The sequence below is a fragment of the Apteryx rowi genome, unplaced genomic scaffold (assembly GCF_003343035.1).
Source record: "Apteryx rowi isolate R43461 unplaced genomic scaffold, aptRow1 scaffold_140, whole genome shotgun sequence".
In the NCBI taxonomy this organism is placed as follows: domain Eukaryota; kingdom Metazoa; phylum Chordata; class Aves; order Apterygiformes; family Apterygidae; genus Apteryx; species Apteryx rowi.
This window is the reverse complement of record NW_020447642.1, coordinates 686,169-709,331: the sequence shown is the minus strand read 5'-3', so window position 1 is coordinate 709,331 and position 23,163 is coordinate 686,169. Positions and strand designations below refer to the sequence as shown.

At 37.9% G+C, this 23,163-nt stretch overlaps 2 protein-coding genes across 15 annotated transcripts in view; both read left to right on the top strand.

The window, feature by feature from the left end:
- The first annotated feature begins 4,345 nt into the window (after positions 1 to 4,345).
- MLF1 (myeloid leukemia factor 1) lies at positions 4,346 to 23,134 on the top strand. Of its 5 annotated transcripts, none has more exons than XR_003252188.1 (8): positions 4,346 to 4,455; positions 9,867 to 10,029; positions 16,466 to 16,555; positions 17,593 to 17,721; positions 18,790 to 18,949; positions 19,562 to 19,694; positions 20,862 to 22,069; positions 22,405 to 23,134. XR_003252188.1 is itself a non-coding variant. In XM_026057805.1 (8 exons), the coding sequence occupies exons 1-7, from the start codon at positions 4,409 to 4,411 to the stop codon at positions 20,971 to 20,973; spliced, it is 834 nt and encodes a 277-aa protein (XP_025913590.1). In that variant the 5' UTR covers positions 4,346 to 4,408; the 3' UTR covers positions 20,974 to 21,020; positions 21,944 to 22,366. The 5 variants fall into 5 exon arrangements, 3 of the variants coding, with proteins under 3 accessions (XP_025913590.1, XP_025913591.1, XP_025913589.1); XR_003252187.1 differs by having other exon boundaries at positions 22,377 to 23,134; XM_026057805.1 differs by lacking the exon at positions 22,405 to 23,134 and having other exon boundaries at positions 20,862 to 21,020; positions 21,944 to 22,366.
- GFM1 (G elongation factor mitochondrial 1) overlaps positions 22,405 to 23,163 on the top strand; it is a 36,380-nt gene continuing 35,621 nt past the window's right edge. For all 10 annotated transcript variants that reach the window (XR_003252185.1, XR_003252184.1, XR_003252186.1 and 7 more), the window contains exon 1: positions 22,405 to 22,483. The gene's annotated coding sequence lies outside the window, so the exon portion shown is untranslated. The remainder of the gene's footprint in view (positions 22,484 to 23,163) is intronic.

Here is a 23,163-nt window from a genome sequence, read left to right as displayed (position 1 = left end):
TGTAGTTGTGACAGAACTGTTGATATTTCTTTATTTTTATTGTTGATATGTATTTATTTTTAAAACAAGAGAACCTTGTAATGTAGTTATAATAACTATATATATTAAAAAAATCTAGCTAGCAATATTGTTCTTTGGTGAATACTCAGAATGATTTTTGGCTTTCATTCTCACAAACCAGTTGCTGGCTGGAACCTTGCCTATGTAAACATCTATGCAGTAATCCAATTTTCACTTCCAAGTGTTAAGCATCCCCACTGGTTAAAAATAATCCTTGCAGAAAAACAGTAGGTGATGACTATGCAGATACACAGTCAGAAATATTTCTGTATTTCTCAGTAATTGCACCATATGTTTTTCAGATATTTTAGTATATTTTACATAGCTCTGCAATTCTAAATAATTTGAGCACAATCAAGATCTTTTTTCAGCTTCACTATAATTGATTTGTACTCTGCATGGAATAGAAAACATAAGCCAATGTGAAATAGCTATGAAAAAGAGCTACTGAGCATGAAGAGTTAAGATGAACAGAAATGTTAGCAGAAAATGTTTTGGGCAGAAACCTAAACAAACATCTACGAAACAGAGAGAGAACAGAGAATTATAAATACCAACAAGATGTCAATATGGCAAAATGACCTTTTGTTCTAAATGAATATGTTCAACAAAGCTCTGAAGTCTGAATCAGATTTAAATAGTCATATCACCAAAATGAATAAGAATTAAGAAGGTAAATTAATTCCTAAGGGAAATCACTGTAGATCTCATTAGTTCAGGAACAAGATACCTTAAAACTTTTAATTAAAGATAATATTTACAGCAAATGAATAAGAGTTGGCAGGTTTCAGCAGAAACTGTAATCTCATTTATGCAAAGTTTTCTTATATTAAGGCAGACATCATTAATCTCATTGGAGATGCCCTCCAGACTGACAGTGCTGTAGCACGGAGGTGATTTCTTACAGAAGCCTTTTTATCTACACAAAAGAAATCTAACTCAAGCAGACACAAACCATAAAAAGGCCCGAGCAATTAGAGATATCACTCTGTGCAAATAGAGTACTGACTTTATCATGTTAGTGAGCCTCTCATAATGAGTTCACTTCTAACAGGGCCCATCTTCCCACTAGCAGCCAAAAAATTAACAATAACTAGAACTCATATTGCTCAGTTATCTGCACAGTAATCCATCTCTGGATCTCCTCTGACTTGGAAAGAAATTTCATCTTTCAGAGTCTGAGTTCACTAAAATTAAATAGCGAACTGTAGATTATCTGATGTACAGTGAACAACTGTTGGAAGGCTCCACATTTCCATTTTACAGTTGTACTGAAGAGGTAATGGGTATCTCTCTACATAAGAGAATTCATACAAAGGCTAAACTGCACGAAACTAAACTTCTTTCCATTTGGTATCTTTTATCTTGTTCAGAACCTGTAAATAAACACCATTTAAAATACCTATTTAGCTAGCTTTTGGTAAAAGACTGCAAACCAAGTTAACCACACTGAAACAAACATTTTTAGAAGATAAAACACCAGGAGGGTAAGAATTTGCAAGTTTTTGTATTCATGCTAATTATGTTAAAGAAAATTCACCTTGCTTAGTTTTAGCAAGTAATATATATACATTCTAGCATACCATGTCATCTATGTTAATAAACTGTAATAAACAGTAGCAAAACCAAATTGATCCATCTGTATAATAGTCATGGTATAATGACATGTAATTAATAAAGGAGCACTGTACACAAACCTAGCCACTTTAGTAAAGTTACGTATATTGCATTTCTAGTACAATCTCGCTTCAGAGGAGCTTTAAAATCCATGGATTTAAAGACTAACTAGAGTGTGAAGTATGATATTACTACAATCTTTGTAATATTTTTCTGTACAGTTTGAAACAAAGGTTGAATTCTGACTCTGAGCAATAAAAAAGTTCTTTGATAATATCATAACTGGCACAAGATTTCGTTATAAAAAGCCCCAAAGCACCAGAGTTCACTTCCTTGACCACAGCCTGATTTGTTTTATTTGCTAATCTTTCATCAGAAATGTACAAACAGTTCGCAGACTTCCCTGGGTAATCAATGTGTAACCCTTTTTCTGTCATGCCTCCCTGCCCACCAGTCAGTCAGTATACACATTTTCACTGTAACAACCGTTCAAACTTGGAGTGCTCTTAAGGCTGCAATATCACCACTTGCTAGGATCTAAAGAGAAGTGTACATCAGTAGACAGCAAAATCAATGCTCACCTGATTACAGATATTTTTCAAAAATATTGCAGGCTCAGTTCATTCATCTTTTATGTCGGTTTTCCACTTTGGGCCAAATACTAGCAGAACTGCTTCTGCAGCATGATGGATCTTGGTGGAACTGTAGTGCCTACCCATGCTCCTTGCGGGAGGAGAGATAAGTAGATCCCACAAGGATCTACTTTCATGACTGCCATATAAATACTCCGATGCTCTCTAATCCAACATGGTTATCCAGGGCACATTTTCTCTCTCTCCCCTAGAATCCGGAGCACTGAAAGAGATGGGAGGAGGGGAGGAAAGAGCCTTCACCTGTCTCTCAATACAAGATGCAGGATAGCGAATAACCCAGCTCTGAAACAACTTTGGCATCCAGAAGAATTTTTCCAGACACATATAGCTTTTTCTCCATAATTCTCCCATCCTACGAAGAATGAAGTTAGATACCTATACATCCGATTCTTTCAAACTGTCCTCCTTCAGAAATAAGTTTATATATGAGCACAGTTTTTATACATGCACCCACATATTCGCTGCCCCCCACCACTGCCTTTAGGAAACCTAGATAATACATGCTCCATTCGTTTACTGAAACCTTCCTTTGACCATGCCCAATGTCAGGATTTACTGAGGGGTTTCTCCTTTACAGGAGTCGGCTGAACTGACTCTTCCCGCACAGAAGACAAAGATCTATTTTTCCCTTTCTGTTTAAACAGTAATCCTAACTGTTTTCACCCTCAGAGCTAGTACAGTTAACCAATACAGAAGGAACTGCTGGTCAGGACTTCAGAAAGAAACTGCTATAAAGCCTGAGAAATCCAATATGTCTTGAGAGTCCTTAAGAGGTGTGGAGTGAAAGGCAATCCTGATCTATAAACTGCCTGCAGTGGCCATCCACAGCCAGAACAGCAACCACGGTCAAATATCCCCGAGAAGTGGGTCTTACTCCCCAGTTTTTCTTTATGTTACCCATGACTGGAAGAGATATTTATGATTTTTTTTTTTAAATGCAAGCTGTTGATGCTTTTTACCAGAGTATCACTTTTTTCCCCTCTGGCAAACGCTCTCTACCAAAGACTGTTACTCAGACAAATGCCTGGTTTCCAAACGTCTCGGGAACAGGGCAGAGCCTGCCACAAAGAACACAGTGACTTTATTTTACTGCCACCTAGTGGGGAAAAAATAAAGTGATTTTCTGAGATCACCTGAACCAAACCACCCAATTCCTTGCTGTCCCCACTCCAGCCCACCCATATCCCTGCCAGAAAGCCGGGTCCATGTGCCATAAAAAGTCCTGTCACGAAACCCTCATTCACTACTCGTTTTAACACCTGAAAGCACTGTGTGTATATATGCATGTATATATTTATACATATACACACACACATACGCATGCGCACTGTATATATGCGTGCAGGCCAATCATACCGTAATATTTAAAGCAGAATGGCTGATTCTTCACAGTCTGCTGACAGCGCTTCTGTCGTTGTCACCTTAATTGCTGTGCTTGTAAAAATAAAAGGGTAATTATTTTCAAATATTTAATATTCTGCATTTGTACCCATGCCTTGACAGATCGCATCTTTCTTTTAAAATGTACCTGCCTCGGTATGCAAGGCATACTTAAAACCTGAGGGGCAATCTCACAGCAAATGCGACAGGAATCCTGGCTGAGGCCAGGCAGCATCTCCACGGTCACCTTTCACTTCGCCAGAGCTAAGTCCTACCCCTAAAACGCAGAAATTTTGCTCAGGAGGTGAGGCCTTCGCAGGGCTCACCGTTGCGAGGAGCGAACAGACGCCGGCAGGGCTCGGGGGGGAGCCCGCTTCTCCTCACGGACGAGCAGCGGCCGCCGGGCCCCGGGGCGGCCTCGGCCGGTAGCGAGCGGGGCGGAGGGGACCGAACCCGCCGCCGCCGCCGCCAGAACCTTCTGGAACCGGGTCGCCTGATGGCGTCGGTTGCCACGGCAACCGCGGCCCCTCCGCGGCCCGCCCCCGCCTTTGTCGTCACGCCCCGCGGCGGCCAGTGGCAGCGCTGGAGCGGCATCACGTGAGGGGGGGAAGGGGGGGGCGGGAGCGGCGCGCGGGGCCGGTGGGGCTGCGCGTCGCCACAGCGCGCGGGGCGCCGGCGGGTGAGGAGCTGCCGCCGCCATGTTCGGGGGCTTGGGGCGCTGCTTCGAGGAGGACCCCTTCTTCCGGTGAGGGGGTCGGCGGGGGGTCCGCCGGGCCGGGGCCTGCCCGGGCTGGGAGGGGAGGCGGGGGCTTGCCGCCTCGGGGCTTCGCGGCCCGCCGCAGCCGGCTCGGGAAAGCCGTTGGGGCTCCTCCGTGCTGCCCCCAGGGACGCGGAGCTCTGGGGACAGGGGCAAAACTGAGGCAGATGAGCACGCAGCGTGCGGTTTGAAATTAAATAGGGATTAAAGTCGTTGCCAGTGATCTTAAATACCAAAGTCTTGCCTTTTACTCCTTTACATTCTTGGTAATGCTTTTAATTTTTCCTGTCTCGTATTGCAGCGAAGAGCACTGTGCTGATTTCACAGTGATACGTGCTGAGAAGAAATTGTCGTCTCCATTGGTTTGAGTTTCTTCATTTTTGCTGTATTCTTTTTTTCAGCTTCTTATAGATTCTGAATGTTCTAGGTTTTGTGGATATTTTTTTTTTCAGAAGGGTGTTTCTGAGCTCCTGCTGTGGATGCGCATGATAAATACAGCCCTGGGTGTTCTTCTTGCGTTAAAACTTTGCAAGTGCCTGTGTGAGAGATCACCTGTAAGGCAAACCGTCTGTTTTTCTAGAAGTTATTTCCCGAGCATGTTGACACTTCGGTTAAGCAGAAGGGCTTTTTATTTCTATACCAAGGGTGCAATGGTAGTGCTTTGGTTAGAGTATGCCTGCATATTCAGTCTATAGAATTAGTTTAATTTCCTGTGGGAATCCTTTTTTGCTTTTGGAAGGTAGGTTTAGATAATGTGTCGTGCAGGTGCTCCACTGGAGTGTTGGGAAAGCCCAAAAAGTTACAGTATCTGATTTAACCACAAATTTGCATCTCTCTTCAGAAACTGTAAATTGCAGCATGTAAGAATGGGATCTGAGAACTCGGAGGAGCCTGGTGATTATAATTTTTTTTTTTTAAGATGTGGTACTTACCACGTGGAGCTTAACTACAAGCTAAGGATAATACCAGCAGGTGGACAAGGAAGGATAATGCATCAGGGCTTGTGATGTGGATTTGTTGACTATATATCTCCTAGTTACAGGATATTCTAGCTGAGATTGCATTTGCCCCTCTTAAAGCAGAATCTACTCCTCTGTTGCAGAAGTATGTTCTTAGCAATGGGATAGCTTTTCAAGCTGTTCAAAACTTGATTAGTGCATTTGTTGCTAGGAATATGCATGCTGTTTTAACAACTCATCAACTATACCTAGGATGCACTGCAGAAAACTTCACTGTACATATTCCTTATGTGAAGTGAAATGAAAATAAAAATGGAAATTATCTAGTTTATAGTAACTTGCATGTTCAAAATATGCTTTCATGATGCTCTAAAATATCAATTGCTCTCCTGTTCCTTGTTAATTTTTAGTATAGCCACTGATACGGTTTAAAATTGGAGAGAAAGAGATCACAGCAGATGGGGGGGAGCATGTATATGTGTGCAACCATGTGTGAAACAGAGGAGAAGGGCTGAGATTTGTTCTCTTGGCACTGTCCTTGCATATCTGTTTTACATATAGTTAAGGAAATGAGCTTACTACTTCAGATAAGGAGAAGATTAGCTTCCAAAATAGTGTAGTAATAGGTTTCTGTTGCCTCACAAGGAGAGATTTTGACTGCTGGACTGGAAATAGTACCTGGGTTAAAAGAAACGTCTCCATCTGTGAGCAGCTGTCCTGGGGAAGCACTAGTCAGTCAGCCAGCATGCTTCCAAGGCCCAGCTGAGTTCCCCCCCTAATAGCTTAGACAGGTGCAGAAGTTGAATTGCCTCTGCCAAGTTGTCCTATGTTTTTGATTTACTATTGCACAGCTTTTGTTTTATTGCTCCAGGTGTTATATTCAGTGTGATTCTGTAACTTCGAACTTGCATATTTGTGTTTTTTAATTAGGAAGTTAAATAATTTGAAGTACAGTTTTCAGAAATTATAAACTGAATTTATTCTAAGATACTGGTTTTCAACTGAACCGGAACATACAATGAAGTAGGGAGTAGCAATCATATTTTGTTACTCTACTCTGAAACTATAGTTGGTTTCAGCTGGAACACAGAGCCTTAAACTTTGGAAGCTGAACCTGAATCATACAAGAACTAACTCAACAACTGAGATGCGTCCCAGTGAAGCTCCTTACTATATGTGTTAGCATCTGCCTTTTCATTTTTAATGTTGTCTTTTCCGTATAGATGTATTTGTTTTATCCCTTAACAATCTTGGAGGCTGAAGTTTTGGTTCCCTTTATTGATCCCTTCAAACACATGAAAGTCAAGTGAAGGTCAAACTAACTATCTGTTAGACAAAAGTGCAAGTTTTGTTACTGCAAAATAACAGAACAACAAATTTACAAATGATTGATGTTTCCATTCAGAACTTAATTTTGGAAACAAATTATGGTGCTTAACATGTTAAGGACACTAAATCAATGTGCAAAACCCTTAAAACTTTCTTTCTTTTTCTCAGTTTTATGATATAGTAGTGCCAAGTGTGTAGAAGTCATGTGTCAGTCTCTTCTAATATATCTTTATTTACCCTAAAGAAGGTCAGACTTTGAATTCAGATGTGATCAGTGGTAATTAAGCTAGGATGCTCTCCGTCTGGTGCTGTCCTATAAAATCTGTGACTGAAATGAAGGACTTCACATCTTGCATCCTCTATTGGGGATATCAAAAATACAAAATATGTATATTAAACAAATCGAGGGTGACATACTCCTAACTTCTGTAATTATGGTTTGTTTCAGTCATCAGAGACATCAGGATGGTAGGTTTAATGCCTTTGGCTCCTTATTTTCCAGACAGATGCTCTGTTGACTTTCCATTGTTGTTTTTGCCTTACTCTGGAACATACAGAAATTGTAATGTTTCTTTGGAGGCTTGACACCATTAGTATTGTTTTACACATGGCTCCCTAAATGTCCTTAAACTTGAGACATTTCAGGGAATTGGGAGAGTTTACTCCTGTTCCTGAATCATCACTCCGTAGCAGGTATCTTATTTCCCTGTCTCAAATGGTAAGAAGCCATATTTCTGAATTGTTTCATAGCCCTTCCATAAAAAACAAAAACAATAGTTTTAGATGCAAGTATGAGTGTATCAGATACTTGTAATGGAAGGTGAATGGCCAACAGAAGTTGCCAGAGAAATGGAAATAAGGCAAAAAATGAACATTTCAGAAAATATCAACTCTATTTGTTAATTCTCTGATTGTCTTCATTCATAGGTAATGGGTTAAACACATTATGAAGTTACAGTAGTTTTAAAAACAAGTTCAGACTTACAATATGTTTGGTCTTAAAAAAAAATTCCCTTCCAAATTATTTAAGGTTATTTTATGCCAGATGAGATGTATTACAGCATATTATGCAGACTGAATTCAGCCAGTCATCTTTATTTAAATAAAAACTGTGGAATCCTGTTTTGCTCGTGATGTGTTATAGATTATTTTGAATGGGTATCCTACCTTTGAACTGGAAGGGAATGTGGAAAAGCTTTGTTATGCCTGAATTATTGCTGGAACACCGTTTATTTTTATTTGTGTCTTGATAACTAAACCTATCTGAAGTTTGTGGTGTCAGAAGAGATTTTGTGGAAATATGTGTACACTTTGGTAGTGCTTCTGTGCTTTCCTGATCTTGGCTTGTGCAGTAATTTTGCATCTGTTCTTCATCCTGTGAAAAACAAGGGAACACTTGCTGTCTGTGAGTTGCTTATCACGTTTGGATTGAAGTTAAAGCTAGCAGTCATGTGAATAGGGTAGATAGGGTCCGCTCATGACAGCGGAAAAAAATACTTCTAAGCTGTAATGGTCTGTCTGCGTTGGAGTGACTTAAGTATGTGCATAGCTTAAAGGGATATTGTTGGGTTAAAGATCTTATTTGAGAATTAATCCAGTGTTACAAATGTAGCCTTATTTCTGTTAGTATATCTCATTGCATTTCACTTGACTTAAATGAAAAAACTCAATTTGGGGCACAAGAAGAGACAATACAAGGAGAAGAGATGAGTGGCCACACGGTGTGGAAGCTAGTTTTCATAGAACTGGAGATGGGGGGGATGCAGGGGGGAGAGGGAGGGGATCAGGAAAGCTGTTCAGGAGACTTTCAGGAGATGATTGTGTATTGGAGAAGTCAGAGGAGCAACCTGAAGCTTTTCTTACATGGAGGCAGAAGTTATGTCATGGGAAGGGTTGCAGTGGCCTGGAGGGATGAAGGCATGACGTGTCTGGGGAATGCCAGGAAATGGGTAAAAAGGAAGATGAGGTGCTGTTAAGACTGAGTAAACATACCTAGGAAATGACTGTTAATGTTACTAAAGTGGTTTTCAGTGGAGTAGCAAAGGCAAAAATTAAAAGCGAGATGAAGAGAGGAAATGAAGCATTTTTTTTGTATGAAGTAATACTTTGTAGCCTTTGCTGGACCATAGGCAACAGTACTGAACATATACTGTGCTTCTGACAGCATCGTGTTTTACTTCTCTTCTGGCCTCAGTTTGAACTCTAGTTCTTTGCCAAATTAGAGAATGCAAAGAATTAAGTAAGTAAGTAATAATGGAAAGCAATGTTGGCAATGTTTTCCTTGCATGCCAAGCTTGGGAGTTATTGGTGGAGTTCTACAGTTTGGAGACAAAGGTTGAGTGTTTAGAAGGAGGAGAGAGGAGATGAAGGCTAACAAGGAAAGCAAGAAAGATGGTAAGAATTTTTCTTCCAAAGCAGAGAAGAAAGATACAAGAACATAATTGGGAAGGTGTAAGAAAAGGAAAGCGGCGATGCAATAGTGGGTCATAAAATAAAGGAGAGAAAGCTGGCTTGAATTTAGTGGATGCTATAAATTTTCAAGCATGTGGGCTGAAGAGGATGAAAAGTAGGATGGAAGCACCTAGGAAAATAAGTTGTGAAAAACCTCTAGCAAGACAGGATAAGTTCAGTGAGTAGCCCCCCACTAACCTCTACAAGACAAAAGCACAGGGGGAAAAAAAGTGATTCTCTTAATTTCACAGGCTGCAGGTAAAAGAAATTAAAAATAAAATATAGGTCGGGATTATAGTTCCTGGCAGACTGGGAATGTGTAGACTGGGGTGAAAGATGTCTGTGAAGGGTGGAAAGCTCCTCAAAAGATGAGGAAAGAGGAAAAAGAAATGGGGATGCTGAAGAGCATGATAGAGTAATGAGGGGAGGTGAGAAGACAAAAGAACTAAAACAACCAGCTAATCTGAGAGATGGGAAGAAAAGTGAAAGAAATGAGAATCATTGAGGGTAAAAATGACTTCCTGATTGGGTTCTATTAAAATAAAGAATGTGAATAGTCATATGGAATGATTTAAATTTAGTTTTAAAATATTTCATAACTATTTTACATAGCTTAGAATAATATACACTAACTTCCTATGCGGAATGTCTCTCTTTCAGTGATCCTTTTGCCGCGCATCATGAATATATGCGGCAGATGATGAGAAGTTTTTCCGATCCTTTTGGACGAGATCCATTTCTCAGCGTAACAGATGGTAGGGAGAGAACGGTAGATCGAAGAACACACAATGATTCTCAGGTTGCTCTGAGAGGAAGTCGCAGAGTAAGTTTCTTTTTCTTTTCTTTTCTTTTTTTTTTTTTTTCTCTTAATCTCTAGGATAGTTAAATGGAGCTTATACTTTCTGGTAATATATTTGGCTTCACATTTGCATTTTGGTTAAACTTGGACCAGTGGGAAAACAGGTGTGCCACCTTGGTCAGATTATTTTTATCATTCTGAATAAAATGTGAATAATACCTCTTCTGATTCCATAATGGCCAAATGTTTAAGCATTTACTTTGACAAACTTATTTCTGTTAGAACTAATAACACGATAAATCTGTGTGCTAGTAAATATTTCTATTTATTAAATGTTTATTTTAATAAATACTATGTATTAAATGTTTCTATTGCAGATAGGCATTAAAAATGTCCAAAGACACAGCCTTCTCTGAATGTTTACTTCCTTTTTATAGTATCTGTACTTAAAGTACTTTAGTATATATTTATGCCTTCAATCTGCTTTTTAATATCTTGTGTCTAGTTACTTGATTATGTTAAAGTATATGATTACTTAAGCCATTAACTATAATAATGAGTTCACAAACATTGCCAGCTGATTTTAAGCACTTGTAAATCCACCTTTAACACTTTATGGTGCAGCAGATCAACAAAAGATAGAAGAGTCTTAGGTGCCAGGTACAGTTTACCTTTACCAGAATGTGTAGAGCTCTACAAATTGTATTAAGAGAATCTGCAGAAAAAGGCATGGTTTCCATAATTTGCTTTTCATGGTTCTATTTGATTTTGCATTCTCTCTTTGTTTTGGAGTGAGGGTAGTTACTTTATGTTGACTTATAATAGTATGGATTTAAGTTTTCATAATTAATTGTTATGAGTCAGAATAATGTACTGATAAATTAAATTTCCACTCTTGTACGTAAAAGCCAAGCCTGTGTTTCAGCCGCTTAGACAGTATCTTTACAGATAACGTTAAACTCCTTCAATTTCTTTGTTATGTGTAAAGGCTTTGCATTCTGTATTTTTTCCAATTCTTAATATATTTCCTGTAGATACATGGCTGTAAGAATTAAAGATCATCACCTAAATTGATATGAAGCCTAATATTCCTGTAAACGGCCACCTACAACTGAGAAGGAAGTTGGCAACAATCTCTGTTTTACAGAAAGTACATTTTCAACTGTCTGGTCATGCAAGGACAATAATAGCTTATGTTTCTCTAGCTAAATCTTATCTAATTTAGAAGGGATGTACATTTGAAGTTGTTTGAATCCTGTGTCTCTACCCACCCTCCTCCGCCTCCCACCCCTTCCCACCAACCCCAGCTAAATATTTTGCACTTGAACCTTCTTTTACTTTGTTTTTTAAAGTCAGATGTCATTCATTACTGTTTGAGTTCCAGGACAAAAGAGCTTACAGAGGCTTGTGGAACTTAGCCAGATTTTGTTGTTGTTATTCAAACTTAGATATTTAGAACTTAATGAGCATAGCTGAAACAGACTGTCACCTACAGGTCAAAAGGGTAACTGTCAGATTCTTTCCTCTGTGCTCATGCATTGCCAATTAGTTTCAAATATAGATGTAACTGGATCTAATTAAGGCATAATCTTTCCTCTGTTGAAGCAGATTCTTAAGCCTTGCTTCAGTAGATACCTAAAAATGGATCAGACTTTTCTTTTTCTTTAGAAAAAGAACATGTCAAAACCTACCCTAATATTTTAGGGTATTTTGGCAATGAGAGATAAATGTGAGGCATAGAAAACTTTATCTGTGCTTATATAAAGGAGTTGAAGGTGCAAGAGCACTGTGTTATCTTGGTGAGTACAAAAGCATTCCACACCTCCTAAAATCTTTTCAGTGTGTCTCTTAAAATCCTCATGTTTCACCTGAGAGTTGTCAGAAGAAAACTCAGTACTGATTATTTGAGCTTTAGAGTAGTCCCGAATTGCTTTTGCTGTTTTTCTTCCAGAAATGATGCAAGTGAACTTGAGATCCATATTTTCCTACATAAAAATCTAATTATATCTTTATTACTGTGTACGATAAATTTGTTAACAGTACTCATATGATTAACCTATTGTAATTTGATATTTAAGTAAATTACAGCATACCTAAACTTGCATTACAAGTGACAATTTGTTGTTAGAACTCAATGTGCATAGATGGGTTTGAGAAATTCAAGTTTTTGGAAGTTTAAATGCAATATTCAAATAGATATTTAGTGTCAGTTTTCAGTCTTTTGGGGGAAGTGGAGGAAGAGGAGGAAAGAACAGGAGTATGAGGAGTAATAGGGTAAAACATCTTCAGAGATACTGTCATTCAGTGTATGCACATGACTTCTGTGACAAACAGTCTGACTTCAGTTTTATTTTATTCAGCATGACTGGGAAAATTTATTGCAATTTTGAACCTTTTGAAAAACATAATGTCATATTAGTTTCCAGTCCTGAGAAAGATGCCTTGTGTTAATATAAAAAAGTTAACTCTTGTTGTGCTTCTGGAAACCATGGTGGAACTAGAACAGAAGCTTGATCAACAGAACATCTAATTGTCATATCTAATAGGCAAATATTTAAGAGCTTTCAATATCTTGTAAAATAAAGAGTACTTGAACTTTACTGTGACTAATAACTTTAAAATATTATTTCCTAAGATGTCCTTTTGTACCTGATAGGATTATAGTCTTTTTTGCCACCACGTATTAGACAGAGCTGCAATCTGAAAGAGTTCATAAAGATACTCTGCAATCAAACAATTCCCTACTGTTGCACTTGCAATGTTTATAAAGAGTTTGGTACTTCTGCCTAACCAGTCTTTCTTTAGGTAGGCTTTTATATAACTCTCCCATCTTAGTTTCCTGGAAACATGAATTTGTTTTCTAGCATTTCATTGCCCTGTCATATAGGGACATTCAATATGTGTTGGTCAGACAGGAACTGTATTTGCTGGTGTTTATAGCTACATCTATTTATACATCTGCAGAAGAATATAATTTGCTCATGGGGGATTTATTAGTCTTCGGATGCTTCTGTATATGATGATAGATTTACTTAGAACTTCTTTGCAATGACCTTTGAAACTGCTGACAAATCAGACTTCATTTTGTTTATTGCAAAAGGATCTGTGGATATTTTATAGAAATATGTTTGTATTTTATTGCTAAGTTTACACTGACATCTTGTAATACGTAAAGAGTGCTTGCGAACAGATCAGTTGCATCCCTTATTTTTGTTTTTTAGCTCTAAAATTCATGTCAGCCTTTTGAAATTCAGTTAAACAAGCTTAAGGGGAATATTGATTTGTTGATTTTTAATCAGCTTTCAGTAATGGAGTTCTATCGCATGAATAGAACCAAGAGTTTTTAGAGAAGTATGTGACATCTGAAGTACTGTGCCTTATTTTAATTTCAGTATAAAGGTTGCTATGGTATACAAACGGTTCTCAACTTTTAGCTTTAAGTGCTTCTAGTACATACTTACAAATATGACTTATTAAATGTGGTGACAGTTATTGCTTTCTAGTTTTAAAGTATTTTATCTCTATATACCCAGAGACTGCTACATATTATATGGTCATAGCACACTATAAATCGTCCTCTTGAATGACTGTCTTTATTTGATCAGAAATATTTAATATCACCTGCTGTATATGAAAATGCACTAGATACTTCTGCTGTGTCTCATAATAGGTACAATAACTAAAAGAAGCTGGTTAATTTTTCTTCCAGGCAGTAAGCTGTTCCCTCATGCCCTTTGCAGGCTTTGGTAGAGTGGTTAGTATTCCAGGAGAAATAATCTGTGTAGCTCTTGCTAACATGTGTATACTGTCTGCATAACTAAAGCATGGATAAAGGCTAGTTTTGTGTGCTTGCAAACTGCTCTGGTTGGTGTTTAGATATGTTGAACAGCATAATTCTAGAATGCTTGTTTCTTATTTAATGGAAATGGTAAGGTAGACTAAACGCTCTGATACCAAGTTTGAAAAAGTTACTATTTAGCAGCTTGCTTTTCCTCTCTGTGGTATATCTGTTTATCCTTGATCTCAGAACTGACTCCCAGTGAAGGAAATAGTTAGAAGTGTGTTCAGGGATTGAGTGCAGCTGTAGAGCAGACACCACCGACCTGGAGCACGTTTGTGTCTGTGATATCCAACAGAACATAGGTACAGTGTCCAGATGTCTAAGAGCAGAAGGCAGTCTTCTGCAGTTACTGATGCTTGCCATGATCTGATTCACTAGAATGTCTATAATAACTGCCTGACGGTTTCAATAGGCCTTAAAAGAAGTTTCAAATGTCTTGCTATTCAAGAAACATAATTGAAGATTTTGTATATATGGATTTTACTTAGCATTGTGCTTAAACTGCAGGTTTTCCTTTTAATCTCTTAAATATATAGCTATTTAAATGAATGAATTTAAATCTGATTACTTACCTTTCCAGTAGTTCGAGGAACATGGGGTTTGTGTGTTACTGGAATTAGCAGTGCCTAGAAGCTTAACAGCCAGTATGCAGCACTTGCACCTGACTAGCATACTCCAACTGGTGTTGAGAATGTCAGCAACCAGACAGCTCGACGGGGTTTAGTTGGTTCCTGATGGAAGTTCGTAGTACTGGGGAAAGGCAAGGCAAAACCAGCATCACCTGCTGTGCTGGCGGGGGAGAGCTTTCTTTTTTTTTTCTTTCTCCTTCCCCNCCCCCCCCCCCAATAGCAGCTTTCATCATTATAGTCAATGTATGCTATCGGTTACAGAACCTGCTAATAAAACTCTGTGCATGAAAGCATGTCTTAACATCCTCTGTGCACCAGTGGGTTTTTGCTTTCATCTAAAAATAATGAATGCTTTGTTGGGTACATATACAGCATCAAATAATTAAGCTGCTATTAGAATCCCAAGTTGTGGTTCTCTGATTCTCCACATCATCTGTATGTTGAGTGATGTACACCAGACTTCTTTTGCAAAGGAACAGCTGATTTCTTCTGGGACACATCTCCAGTATGATTCTGAGGATGGCTTCCTCTGGAGGTCACTGAACAGAGGCCTGTCCATAGCATTATAAAAAGTTACACCAGGCAAGGGACTTGTCCTGTGTGTAAATTTAAAAATCAGCCTCAGCCTTGCAGCTAAGACTGATTCTTTCCAGTTTAACAGCTAAACTGTGCAAATTATATGCTAGGTGTTTTAAAATCCATATGATTGGGCAGGGTGGTCTTCAAATCCTTTTCTTACCTTTTTCATCAGAAGAGGACATATGCTGGTTTCACTCCAATCTGAGCAGCAACCTGTTAGCTTATGTGCCATTCTGTTTTCCAGGTCATCTCAAAACAATACCTAAGCCAGTAAGAAAAACTCATCTTTCTTATGTGTTGGTTAGGTTGTTGTTCTCCTTTCATGGAGACATTCCTTCTTCTGGTAAAAAGAGGTATTGCGTTCCGGTGAGAACATTTGGACAGTTTGATTGTTCAACTTGCATGTGATTCAGAGGATCAAAATGAGGAAGTGATGTTCCATACTTAATGTGAGGATTTAGGCACGTAAGGGGTGCAAATCCCAAAGTACATGTCATGAATAACCAGTGCTAAGATCATGTGGGGTCTTTATAGCTTTGCATATCCATCCTGTAACTTGCATGTTCCTTGCTATAAATGTGGTTTTGTTTTCATATGTTGGTAGGACAGGTAGGTTCATTTTATGTTCTCTTTCTCTACAATTTAACGGCTTCCTTTGTTAAAGCCGTGATTCATTTATTTGTTCTGTTCAGTCCCTAACTAAATTCCTTTCAGAAGCACAACCCTGAAATTTTTGTATAGGAAAGCATAAGAAAATGAATTTCAGGTTTTACCCTATTTAAGAGGTGTGGTTAAAATATACTATTTCTATTTAAATTGCTTCTGGAATATTTTGCTTCCATCTTCCTGCTCCACATTGAACTCAGAGCTCTGCCTAACAAGATCCTTTCTGGTAATGACTTGATGGCGATGTCTGCAGAACTTCACTGAGCACATCAGAAGTCTTCCCTAGAATTTCATTCTGGTTCTTTCCTGACTGACTGCTTCATGTTTGTTATGGCAGGCCATGTGCATTGAGTGATTTGCATAATAAAGATGATTTGATCTTCCATAGATCTGTAAGGTGTGGAGGGTCATATGGTACTTTTGACTGAGACAGGGACTGACAAACTAATTAGGTTAGGGAGTACATGAAAACAGTTCTTGCAAACTGTCCGCAATATGTGCTTATTCTGACATTTGAGTAACACAAGGATCACACTTCCCTCTTTTCCAACATTTACATCTTAACAATCAGGTTCCCCATGCTTGCTTTCAATTTTTAAATTTAAAAAGATGCTTTTTGGCTTGTCTGTGTTTAGGAATTGAAGGCTGTGAAAACCTTGTTAATGCTCTGATTTGCATTAAAACACAGTGCGTGTTTAACAGCTTTAGAAATTAGTTGTCTTCATTTTTCACTGTTGTCTTTTAGCAGGATTCAGATTTTGAGGAGCCTTTTTTTGCAATGGACAGAATGATGTCAAATATGAGAAACAGTATGCTAGAGATGCGAAGAAAATTTGTGAGTAATTTTTAAATTTTGTTTTAAAATTATATTGGAGGATGACTGGTTTAAAATACTACTTAAAGTCCTGGAGGGGGGAAAAAAGGTTACTAGCTTAGAGCAGATAGTAAGAAAATATGCTGGGTTGGTTTTTTGTTTGTTTTTGGCCTAGAAAATACTGTGATTATAGTTCTATATGCTGTCACTGATAATTTGCTAATAACAGTACTTTAAATATATGCTTAATTCTCTAGGGTTGGAACTGCTTTAAGTTGTATGGTCTCTAGCTGTTGACAGAGCTGACACCCTAAGTATAGGAGGAGTTTAAAGTGTTGCTGGACGTTAAAAACAACAAACCCCCAAACACCTAAATGCCACCCTGTATATAGACTTTTTGAATCTGCATGTTCTGTGGAAATCAATCCTTTTCCCTCTGGTTTTATTTTCAATGTGTTTCTTCTACAGTGCTTGAAGATGCAACATCAGTATGTGTTGACAGCATTGCTGGATATGTTTACTTTATTAACGTGGCCTTGTAAAATGGCTTGTTGCCACTGTTGCTAAAATCCTATTTCACCTGAACTTTTTATGCTCCTTATTAGATCTTGCAACCTGTGAGATCAGTCATGCCATGTACATCTTCATTAGTAAACTAAACTGTGGCAGGACAAAAGTTTGAGCAGTTACTTATTGCTGGCTGTGCTTTTAACTTGTTGGCAGGTTTCCCAGCATGGTGAGACCTGTGCCCAGACAGTGCTAGGATAAGAGTGAGGGCATATCATATATGGTCTGTTGGGAACAGACCCTGGCATAGGCACATTCCCACTGAACTCGGGAAGAAATAATTAGGAAGGGGGGAATGAGTAAATGAAGATGAAAGGATCAATTTGTGTAGATAGAATTGTCTATGGTACCAGAACTGAGGGTTAATTTCTCAGGGACCATTCCTTTTCTTAGTGATAATTCCATTAAGATAGACTTAGAATGTAAGAAATATTTATTATCCAAAAAATTTAACTTATATTAATTAAAAAACATGCAATGATTGCTTGTAGGATGACCTGTCTGTCCATCCAGATACACACACATTCAGCTCCTCCTCTGTGATGACATATTCCAAAATAGGGGATGAACCACCAAAAGTTTTCCAAGCTTCAGCTCAGACGCGCACAGCTCCAGGAGGTGTAAGTAGTCTTGAGATGCAGCAAAAAGGTGATCGAAGTTAATACCAAACCACAGTCTTCAGATCTCTTCACTGGAGAGAGTTACTCCTATAATTTAGAAAAAGTATATGTTTGTAAAATACTGCTCTATATGAAATGCTTCTTAAGCTACAGTGCTGTTTTCTTCCTTGTAATTTGTAATATGTCTAAGTATATATTTAGGTAAATTGTATGCATATCAAAGACTGGAAAAACTGAGAGCCAGAACAGTTGATTTTCAAGGCAGTGTTCAATGTCTTGCTATCTGCTATAGTTAATCCACTTCTGTGCATTTAAAACTGTCTAAAATATAAGATACCAAAGGCTGTCTATTTATGTACAGCATTGCTTCAAATCATCCCCTTTACTCAAGTACTTCTAAATGCTTACATAATGCTTCAGATGACGATGCCCTTTCATTGGCTTCCTTGCAGCTGTTGCATCTAATTCTGCTAAGAAATTTGAATTTGAATTTGAACCCTGAAGCAGGGTTCATGAAAGACTATATGCAAGCAGTAAAGGCTGTTCCGCATGATTGGCTGTGGGATGTGTTCAAGCTCAAGCAGGCACTCAGTTATCAAAAAGGTTCTAATAATATAACTATGAACACAGTGATAAGTGGTCACCAGGGTTTCAAGCCAGTCAACATGACAACCTAGTAATTAGTTGTCCCTTCATGTTGAGAATACGAGCATAAGCTATTATTCATCCTGTTGTCAAGGAGAAGGTTGAAGACTTGTCTGCAGGTAGTATATTTAGACTAGGCCTTGACAGATTTTTTTTTTTTCCTTTCCCCCAACAATTAATATCCAGTATGTACATTCCTTAAGTAACTTTAGGTGTCGTTTATGTTTTCTTTCTGTCAACAGACAAAGATATTACTTTATCTGTGTTTTGCTGGTGTATTTTCAGCTAATACAATAAATAGGATGATTGGAAAAGCCTGTAAAACCTAATGTTATTTAAAAAGTAAGAACTAAAACTCTGGGGAAGAAAAACTGATTTTTTTTGTTGTTGTTGGAAGAACAGTTATTTCCCTTCTTTGTACAGGTTAAGGAGACAAGAAAAGCACTTAAAGATTCTGAAAGTGGACTGGAAAAAATGGCTATTGGTCATCATATTCATGATCGTGCTCATGTTATAAAAAAATCAAAGAACAAAAAAACTGGTGATGAAGAACTGAACCAAGAATTCATCAACTTGGATGAAAGTATGTCTTTATATGCAATAATCTGGTTTTACACTGGTATTTCACATATCAATTTTGAAGTTCCAGCTTGAGAGATCTTAAAAAGGGACTCTTGTAGAAGGTGCTAGGTCTGCAAATCAAGTTTCTATGTGTTCAAGTTTCTGATGTAAAGTGGACACCCTAAGTTAAAATACCAGTTAAGACTTGAAAATGTTGCATCATAGTGATGTAATGGGTTCTGTTTGCTTGTACGGTAACTGCTTGTATTTGAAGATAATTTAAATAGTATTTTATGGTTTCAAATGAACTTTTTGCAGAATTGTTATATTTGCTGTGTGTTTATTTACATGGCTATACTGCTTATGTCTAGTTATGTATATCAAAACCTTCATATACTTTTACAAAACAGTGACTTTCAGGTTTTTTTGATTTAATCTTCCAAACTTCAACCTGCTAGCCGTAGGCTTCTTGGTTATCTTTCATGGAACCCCTAGAAATAATCTTCAGGCCACATAGAGAAACATGGACCACAAGTTAAAAAACACTCTTTCAACAAAATTAACTTTTGTTACATGCTTTCTCCTGTCTTGTTTGCATTTATTTAAAATAAAAATAACTTCAACTGTTTTTCAGCTGAGGCCCAGACCTTTGATGAAGAGTGGCAGAAGGAGATTATGAAGTTCAAGCCATCTAGAACTACGTGCAATATAGAAGCTCCGAAATACAGAAGTATTCACCACATACCCAAAGAAGATGGATCAAGAAGGTAAAAATAATTTCCTAACAGAAAAAGGGAAAACTATCAATAGAATGAAAGCCAATTCTGAAGCACTCTGCTTAACATTATGAAAAGACATTGCTTACTGGCAATCTGTGAAGAACTATCATGCTTTACTTCTTTTTTTGATGATGCCACAGTAAATGTTAATATAAGGCAGTATTTTGGTAACTAAACTTTGAAGAAATTCAGTATTTTGACTTTGAGAATTACATTATAAATTAATAGACTAAAACACTAGAGATTTTATGTACAAGTATGTCAGTGCTTTTAGCTCAATTATACACAAATGTTTTAACTCTTCCTCCCCCTCCCTCCCCCATCAGTAAGGTGATTTAGTTGCATTAAGATTAAACGCTTATGGAGGGCAAGGTTAATCTGTTCTCTTGGAAAGAGGCAAGATGGCTTTTGTAGGGGTGTGTACCTGTTTCCAGCTCTCTCTTTTGAGTTAGGTTTCAATTAAGAGCTCATATAACCCAAAGATCAGGAAATCTGTGTAGCAACGAGCATTTTAACTGTAAAAGCAGAAGCTCCCCTGCATGGACTGTTTTCTGTCAAGCTTCAGTTTTCCCTCCTCATGTCGACATAGTTTCAGTGGAAGCTGTGATGCCTTTATCAGTTTCGTGTTTGGTAGGGAATGCTGCAAAGGCAAATGCTCCTCTTCTGCAAACTACACAGAGCACTTTCCCTCTGGCACCTCTTCAGTCCTAGAGGTTTACTACAGAGGCTACCTTGCCTTCAACTTTGGTCTTCAAATGGAGCTGTTTGTCTGTCATCTTATCAAGTGTGCAAGAGGAGGAAATGGTCCAACTCCTTTTATTGTTTTTAATTGGGCCACTCAGATGCTTCTGTGCTTTTTTTTTGGCTCTACTGCTACCGTTCCCAGCCTGTAAACAGTGCTCCTTGTGTTTCCTCTCAAAAAACACGAGAGCAAGTGTAACTCAAGGGGGGAAAAAAAACTAGGTTGCTTAAGTTTCATACCTTCTATATCATGGTGGTAACATTATTTTATAACTTCAAAACTACATTTCTTTAGTAGACTTAAGACTCTTCCTAAAATAACTAGACCTCCACATAAGTAGTGAACAAAATGTATATTAAAAATATGTACCACACAATGGTTTTGACTTTAATTTTTGCTGTTGTTTGTTTCAGAGAGAAAGCACTTACCAAAACACCAATTGCAGGTTCCAGAGGACCCAAAGTTTCTTCGGAGAACCTCAGTGTGAAAGGATCACATGTTCCCATCAAAAACAGCAAAAAATAAATGGTTTGCATGTCCTTTTGGATGGAGTTTCTTCAGAGAAGATAATGGTGCTGTTTATGTTTGTATATGCGTATATATATGACCAATCTCTGTTTTTTGTTTTACTAAGTATTAGTGTGCCTTTCTCCTCTAATCTTTTGACCATTGAATGTTCTTTAAAACTCCAGATCCTTGGTTTAAATCTAGTTTCAATAAATTTTTTAAAAAGTACTTTCCACTTCAAAGCACTTTAATGGGATATCACTAATTCTGTTTAAAAATATATTGCTTTGTCTTGCAAGGTTTTTCCCCACAACTGCACTAGCTGTCTCCAACTTTTTATCAGGCCTGATAATGACACTGCTTTTTTTTCTACACTGTATAACTTGCACAGAAAGTAAATTCTCTTTTAATTTTGTGTGGCTGAAAGAATTATTAATTTGGGTTTAGCAGTACATCAGTTAATCACAAATTCAGTACACTATTGCTGGTAGGCAATTAGCTTTAAAATCGCATTGTAAATTGTTATAAAATCCACAGAAACATCTTTAACATGAAGAAAAGTAAAAGGAGCACTAAAATGATAATTAAATACTACTTTATATAAAATTTAGAATTTATCAGCTTTCTTATATTCATGCACTGTGCTTGCATCTCATTTTCTGTACCTAGGCTGTTAACTTTATTTTTGATCTCTTCTGTATTTCCTTTGGAAGTGGCCCATTATATCTCATTCTTGAAGATTCTCCATAGTAATTTTCAATTTTTCTGTAGTAATAACACTGTGTCCTTCTAAAACTCAGCTGCAACTTAGTTCTTAATCAGAAAAGTATGTGGAATAAGTTGGTTCAATAGGCACTAGTTTGTTAATTAGATAATGAATAATTACTCCATTTCTTCTGTTCTAAAAAGCTAAAATATCTTTGCATACAGGGAACTATCTTTCTGTCAGCTAACAGATGTGTTGTATGATTTTTGTGCCCTGATCTAGCAGATGCAGAGGAATCTAGTAAATCTTAACACTTGATCTCCCTTGATTCCTCCTCCTGCCCTTATCGTTTGGTTAAAGATTGTGGTGTCCTAGAAGGAAGCAAATTGTGTGGCTGACTGAGAACAGGTAAAGTCTTTGTATAGTGTTGAAGTTCATATGCTGTTTTGTTAGTCAGAATAGGTCCCAAGCTGTAGTGTACTATAACATGTATTTTGAGGCTAAAACATTATAGCGTAGCCTTTAAAAAAAGATACTATTTATATGATAAATGGAAAATAAATTTAAATGTTTAGTAAGTTAAATATTTGTATGACTAAAAAGGAAAAGGTGTCTTTAAATCGCATCTTTCTGAAGATTCCTAGATTATTTAACATGACAATTCTTGCACATTAATAAACATATGTACTTCTGTTGAACTCTGTACTACTGAAAGAAATCGTTTCTCTGCGCGCTTGATGCAGTGACCCTGTGTCCGTTATGAGAGCGAGTCCTGGTGGCAGTGAGTTTGTTGCCGAAATGTTCTCCCGGCAGCCGAGGCAGGTGGGTTTGCTCTAACACACAGGGCTTGTCCTGGGGCAGGCGCGGGCCCATGGCCCTGCTGGGGCAGCGGTAACCCCTGGCAGAGGGACGGGCTGAGCCCCACCTGTGATCCCTGGTGATACCTTCCAGAGGGTGTCTGCCAGAACCCCTAATCTAAAGGATGTTCTTATTCCACCTGGACACTAACAAAGTACCGCTTGGGGGCTGATCCTCCCTCCATTCAGTGAAGACAACACCAATCTTGCCGTTAATTTCATTGAGAACATAAGACCATGGACATGTTTTCAGTTAAGTCATGTAAATTTCCCAGTGATAAACAGCAGGGAAGAACCCTTAGAGCATAATGACTTTTCATGTGGCAACTTCAGAAAAAAATCCTTGATTTGGGAGAGGGTGCTGTTTAACAGAAAATAGTTTTTATCTGATCACTTATGTTTTTGCATATGCATATACTGGGAGGAAAAGCTATGACAGTCGTACATAATGGAGAAAACAAGTACATCCTATGACTGTAAAACTGTAGTGCAAAGAGGCTAATATTCATTACGGATTACTTTGTTGTGCAAAACAATGTTCTAAAATGTGACACGAGATAAATTGTTCTACATGGAAACATCTGAAACTAATTCTTTATTAAAGAGCTATCTATTATTTAGGCTCATTGTTTGGTTTACTTCACG

Excerpts from the sequence above, each read along its gene's own strand:
- MLF1 (XM_026057805.1), top strand. The coding sequence starts at position 4,409 with ATGTTCGGGGGCTTGGGGCGCTGCTTCGAGGAGGACCCCTTCTTCCG. Across the intron at positions 16,556-17,592 it reads TAGAGATGCGAAGAAAATTT|GATGACCTGTCTGTCCATCC; the intron begins GTGAGTAATTTT and ends GATTGCTTGTAG. Across the intron at positions 18,950-19,561 it reads ATTCATCAACTTGGATGAAA|CTGAGGCCCAGACCTTTGAT; the intron begins GTATGTCTTTAT and ends ACTGTTTTTCAG.